General features: G+C 49.8%; 1 protein-coding gene across 1 annotated transcript; it reads right to left on the minus strand.

Annotated features, from left to right (window-relative positions):
* Positions 1-269: 269 nt before the first annotated feature.
* NECHADRAFT_89060 (uncharacterized protein) lies at positions 270-1,855 on the minus strand (the record flags this gene model as incomplete). Its single annotated transcript, XM_003039547.1, has 5 exons — positions 270-566; positions 756-944; positions 1,116-1,394; positions 1,506-1,751; positions 1,790-1,855. 5 exons carry the CDS (start codon positions 1,853-1,855, stop codon positions 270-272), a joined length of 1,077 nt encoding a protein of 358 aa, XP_003039593.1.
* Between the last annotated feature and the right edge of the window lie 4,924 nt (positions 1,856-6,779).

Raw genomic sequence — 6,779 nt, forward strand, 5'->3', positions numbered from 1 at the left:
ATAAAGGCCACTATCTCCGGTACCTATACGTCTCGGAATACCTCGTGGAGGAACGTCGTCATTCTGTCTATCCTATCTATCGATCGGCCCCCTAGCTCGGCGAACTATAGTTGGCTATGTCGGTTGGTAGCTATAGAGCGATCGTAGTGGTACTTAAGCGAGGCAATATGTATTAACACCGGCCGTCTGTTGTTCAGCTGCGGCCACCCTACTAGGTTGATAAGCCCCCGTCCCTCCCGGATATCGAGCATCCGCGGAGACAGGAATGGCTATCCACACGTCTTTAGGCTATCTATCGTCCCAAGGAGCCTTATGACTTTGGTGGGTAGCACTCTTTGATCGCTAGTGAAGCAAAAGTTGCCTAGTCGATCGAGGGCAGCGACGCCCTCGGAGAGGGCTATGCCCAAACCTTTCGATCCTCCCTCGCGGAAACGGCGGTCTATCTCCGCTATAGCCGCCTCTAGGACCTTGGCAAAGGCTACTAGTATACCCGGAAAGATCTCTGGGGGAAAGCGTCGCAGGACACCGGCGTAGAGCTGCTTCTCCTTAAGGAAGAGCCGCATAAGCTAGAAGATAGGCTATAGCACGGTGTCAAAGTTCCGGCGCTGGCGTATGAGCCGTGGAGCATCGATAGAAATTACCTGCTCGAACCGGAAGGCAAACTCGTTGGCCTATAGGGCCGCCTCGACTCTCTGCCGTTCCCGAGCGAAAGGCGTCGAGGTACTAGGGTTTTCGGGTGTAAGCTATCCTCGCACCTGAGCTAGTAAGCGCTGCTGTTTATCTCTGAGACGAGCTGTACGTTGAGCTTCGGTCGAGGGAATGGTGAGTGCCGCCGTCGCGAGACCGTGGCTCGCTAGTAGGTCGTCGGGCCGGTGACGGATCGACCGCTTCAGGTTAGAGTATCCCTGGAAGAACCCAAAGGAAAGCATATCGGCACCTTGGTTCTAGTGACTCATATTCTCCTTTATGACAGTGAATAGATCGCTGTCTAAGAAGGCGGGCGGGCGATCCGAGGCGAAATTCCCGTACGCAGGGTGGAATCCAAGAGGGTAGAAGGTATATTTGCTTCCGTAGAACTCACTAGCCACCCGGTTACGATTAGTAAGCAGGCACACCGCAGGACCTCTTCCTCCACCTAGATGCGTGCTTGCCGCGGTATAGTGGACATTAACAGCCAGAGCATAGGAGATATGACTGATGTTGTCGAGGTTGTACTTTGCCTCGAGGGCCTCGCGAAGCCGCCTTAAGCCATCGCTATACAAAGCGTCGTGTTCTCCCTGTCCACCCGATGATGATGATAATGATGATGGGGCCCCTCGATGGTCTTCCTCTTCCTCCTCTTCATCGCCATCAGAACGATGCTGATAAGCCAACCCGTCCTCTTCCTCTCCTTGCTATTATCGCTGTGCATTCGCGACGCCGGTCGAATGGGTCATGACGGCGCCTTTAGACTCATTCATCCACCTAATAAATCTCTCCTCCTACTCATCATCATCACCCAATACCTCCCCGTTCCCTCCCTCTTCTTCATCCTCGAGGCGATGGGAATAGTCGCCACTAAGCGGGGCCGACGTAGTCATAATAATACGCCTAGCACCGGCGGTAGCAGGCAGATCATGCTCCTCGCTATGACCGACCTCATCTTCTAATCGTCGATGACCTATCATCTCACTGCGGTCTGGGCCGAAAGGATAAGATAATAGCGATAGGGAAGCAGCACCGTGAGCCTCTTCCGGCAGGAAGAGGCTATCCTCCTCGGCGTTAGGGTGAGGATACTAATCATCATCACCATCCTCCTCCTCTTCCTCGCCCTGCTGCTCCCGTCCTTGTCGTAGTATTTCCTAACCGTCATCATTATTATTATCATTATCATCATCGTCTATCTCGCTATGGAGATGCGCTAGTCTAATGACAGTCTCCTACTCGAGATTTACTATCTCCTTATTGACCTTAATCTTAATATTTGCCCTATAGTTATACGCGTGGAAAGCGGGTTGGTGATCGAGCCAGAAAGTATCGCCGCCGCGGGCGGAAAGGCCCTCGATGAATTCCTCTTAGCCTTCCATGAAACGAGTCTGAAATGTGACCTATTTGTCGAATGCGATCATCTGAGCCTCCGCCCCTCTGAGGGCCTATCTCGGCTCGACCCCTTCGCTAAGAAGCTCCCCACGGAGAAAGATATCTTTGATATAGGATGCAAGCAATAAGGCATGACTATGCACGAGGGCAGTCCTCGTATATGCCGTATCATGCCATCGATAATAAGGGTTACTATTTCTAGAAGAAGCCCTCTAGATCAGGTGCATGACGATAAACCAAGCCTCTCGGGTAGCACCGGTAGCGATGCGAAAGGTATGGCCGCTTAGGTCGAAATAAATCCCTTGCATATACTTCGCACTATATAGCGCGTTCCAGTGCCGGAGGGAGATGGTGATATTGTCGAAGAAATGACTAGACCGGTAGATCGGTCGACGTGGCCGGCCGATGATATTAATAAAGTCGAGTCGAAAGACGGGGTAGTATTCATCTTCTTCGCTCGCCGGCCTCGATCCTATCTTCTTACTCCCGTAGTCGATGACAACTCGGCGTTATAGGAGGTCAAGAGCACGCGCCCCATCGAAAGCCTCATTGTTCGTCTCGGCAATGAACTCGTCAGCTAAGACCAGTCGTCAGCCAGTGCGGCGGCACCCCAAGTCAAAAAGCCAAAGGACGCTATTATACCGTACATCCAGGAATCACCGGCGTGGCGATTTATTCTCCAACCTCTCTGGAACTGTTCTATCGACTCTTCCGTGCTAGCTGCACTACTTCCGAGGCTCGTGGGCTCCTCAAGGTAGTGTTTATCGACTGAGAACGGGGAGATGTACTCTCGCGCCTCCTCTTAGTCGTCACTATCATCATTAACGTCAAGGTTATTAAGGTAAGCCTCAAGGCCGACCTCTTCTAAAAGCCCTAAATACGATATGGTTGAAAAGGTAGAACTCAGGTTGGTAAAAATAATGACGACGATGATGACGATGATGGAACACTGGGACTGAGGGTCGAGGAACTGCTCTTGACAGATAGATTGATTAATTGATATCATCTAACAAGACTCGGCAGGCCGATTTATAGAAGTTGGCCGGACGCGCATAACGCGCAGCTTCCCACGACTATATTAACCACACTCATCATCGGTAATACTATACCGTACAACGATGCTATTAATCATCATTCAGGCTTAGTTCTAAGCTAGTAGAGAGCAGGCTAGGACTCCTATCTATCCTCTGCTTCTTACCCCGAACGCGCCTATAAATAACCTCGAGCCAGCCGACCTAGGGGTAAGTGTCCGAGCGCGCGCGCGTGGCCGTGGTTAACTTATGAATACGAAGGGGTCGTTCTCTCCATCACTATTAATTATATCCTATTATATATTATATGACGTCGGACCTATTGCTATGCCCTGGCGGGTAGTAGAGACAAAGGAGAGGTAGAAATGAGGTGGCTTGCTCGTCATAGGCGCTATGGAACTCTGATCTCTGATATTATTCTCTATTACATCCCAAAGGAATAGGGGTTCCCTGCTTGCCTTTGAATCCTCCCGGCGCATCTGGACCTTTCTATATAGCCTCTTACGTTCTAGAGCTATTGATAAGCTATACTCACTTTCGCTTTTCGTCTGAGTCCTTCTTATGAATTCACGCAACCGACCAAAGCATATTTTTCACGAGCTGCTATTTGCGCCGGGCTATCATCAGCATTAGCATTAGCATTATAATCGTCGTACCTATTTTCCATATAATTATCGACTTTAATTTAAGAGATATAATAATAAAGATTTTTATATATAAAGTATTTTAAGTACGACGGCTCATATATTCACCTATGTAGTTATTCTCCGTAGTATATCCCGCTCGATATAGGGTAGCTCTAGCGCATCTGACTATCGACGACTTCCTGATGTTGCGGCTATTCTATGCATCCACGCCGCTGTCATCATTGACGATTATGACGACGCCGGCGCTTTTCTCTTGGTCGGATTAGGTCTACCCGGGTTGCGCCGGCCGCTCGGGAGGCTAACCCTCCCCCCGGGTGACTGAATATCCTTGGTTCCCCTCACTGGCTTTCCCGGCAGCCGTAGAGAACGACCAACCTCAGCCACGGGACGGAGCTGTTGTGGTGGTGAATAGCCCATAGCTCCTTGTCCCTGTTTGCCCCTATTATCATTATTACGGTTCCTTGATGATAATGATGATTGCAAGGACCGTGACGAGGGCGATACGGCCGTGTGGCTTGATTACTGCTGCTGCTGCTGCTGCTGCTGTATCAACGACAAGCCTGCCAGCCTAGCCGCCTCCCCGGTTTGACCGTTATACCCCTGAGCCCCGCTTATCTTATTGATTGGGTTAAACCTTTGCGAGGCTGAGGGCTATTCGATGCATTGGTTTGATGACATAGCGTTCTGCTGGGAAGCATATCCGTCCCGAACCTGGCTGCTGAGGCCCCTCTGCGGCGACGGCGTCTGCTGCTGGTGCTGGTGCTAGTGATCATCGGAGGAGGCTATGGCCGTCATCCCCGACAATAGCTTCTCATACCCCCGGTACGCCATTTAAATCATTCGCAATGCTTCGTTTAACCAAGGGGCTCTATCATTAGACTCATTGTTTTCCACTACTTTGCGATACCGGTCTGCCGCCTATATAAGAACGGTATAATCGATGTATGCGCTAAGTTCGGTAGAAGCATATATACCACGGAGTGCTAGGTTCTCCTTCACCTCGGGTATATTTCTAAGCTGACTATAGATGGCTCGCGTAATAGCCGATGCTAGTCCACGACGCGTCTCGCCGTCAGGGTGGTAAGCCTCATCTCCGCCGCGAAGATCATCGCCGACGCGCTCTAACACCGAATCCTGCTAGACTAGACGAAATGCCGGTCCAATGATATCCCGAACAATCAGGAAAAGGCCCACCCATAGATTATCAGCGGCGAAGCATTCTGCGTAGCTATCGTCGTATTCTTCTGGCATCAGGGCAAGATAGTGCTTCGTCGAAGGATCCTTAAACCTGGCCATATGGCGCCGAACGTAGTCGAGGACTTGCTTTTCTAGAGATCGGGAGCGCAGTTCCAACCAAGTTGCAACGTCATCATCACCCTCTTCTCTCAGCTAAGCCCACCAGTTGGCTCCATATGCGGCCGCCATCAACTCTTGAATGGCAGGCACTAGATCTTATCGCCTCAGTGGCTTATTATCCCTATTACGATTCACGATATCAGTGGGTATAGCATTGACCTAGCGCACGACATAGTCTATAACTCGTGTTATGGTCTCGCCTTTGTCCTTCTTTATCCTTAGGAGAGACTATATATCGGGAAAATAAAGATTAGAATGATATCGAAGAATATGGCGGAAAAGGTCGTGATAGGTTTTCTTGTTAAGCGAGGCGAGGAAACCGGCTTGGCGAGAGGTCTCTGTGGTAGGCATGGGGGCAGCCGAATCATCATCGTCATCGTCGCCGTCATCGTCGCCGTCGCTACTGCCGCGTTTCGGGTAGAAGAGCTAGCGTATGTCTGCGGCGGTACAGGTGTCGTTTCTGAGACTGGTGGCCAACTTGGCCTAGTCCGAGACTTGAATGGATTCGGCGGCAAGGTCCGGCAAGGTCTTAAGGGTTTTAAGCACCTAATAGAAGGTGTTGAACTAATACTACTCGTATAGAACGATAGGGTCGCTCGCGTTAGCCTTAGAAAGCTCGACCTAATTAAGGTCTACCATAATGATGATGATGATAATAAATTAATTGTACCTCCATAGGTGTAAAGTGTTACTCATATCATCGATTCTATAACTAGCTATATGATCCCATATGGAGATATTAAAGGTTGCCCTCCCTATCTAAGTTCTACACCAGCGGGTAATCATAGGCCTCTATCGCTCATTCTTCCACAGGGTAATAAGTCTACTAATAGGAAAGCGGGTCTCACTACGGAGGCAAAGAATATCTAGCATCCTTTTCTCGAGAGCTCGTTTATTCTTATTTTTCTAGTGGGAAAAAAGGGTAGGATCTCGGTCGGAGGCGGAGGCGAGCTATAGCCAGATCTGGCCATAACTATCGGGCAGAGTAAGGTCGCGACGGTTAACGCGGAGCTTAATATCTAACTCGACGGGGAGAGCATCTATGGTTTAAGAGAAGATTACGGCTAGTTAGCATATTTGCTTCGACCCGATGATAATAATAATGCGATGATAGTAAAGACGCACCCTTATTATAAAACTCGTAGACCCACCATAGATCGTCTAAGCCAGAACTAGTCTACTTTACGTAGTCTCGCAATGCTTTAATGCGATATTGGCCGGCTATAAGCTCAGGTTTCTCGTCGTTAACGTCGGCCCAGTGCCTAAATAACAATACATAGTGATATTTAGTTAGATCATAATAATAATAGGGATAACGATCTATTGCGGCAATGGTACTAATGATGCTATCGACGGCGGCTGCACTGCAGGTGACCTAGATATAATTCTCCTTAGCTCGATGGGCGAGATTCCCGTAGCGGAACGAGCGACAAAGGTGGGCGACATAATTACGGTCGAGGGGTCTGTTGCTACCGCGAGACCACGAGGATATAAGGAGGTCGATAAGAAACTCGGCAATGGCAAGGCGGTATGGCTCGGCCTGCCTTCTTAGTGAGTCGACCTCTATGAATGACGGCGGAGAAGGCTTCGGCGGTTTAGTAGAGTTAGAGGACGGTTATTATTAGTAGCTAGTAGATAGACCAGCGGGTAGGCCAGGCGGGGGATT

The sequence above is a fragment of the Fusarium vanettenii genome (genome assembly GCF_000151355.1).
Source record: "Fusarium vanettenii 77-13-4 unplaced genomic scaffold NECHAsca_92_unmapped, whole genome shotgun sequence".
Lineage (NCBI taxonomy): Eukaryota > Fungi > Ascomycota > Sordariomycetes > Hypocreales > Nectriaceae > Fusarium > Fusarium vanettenii.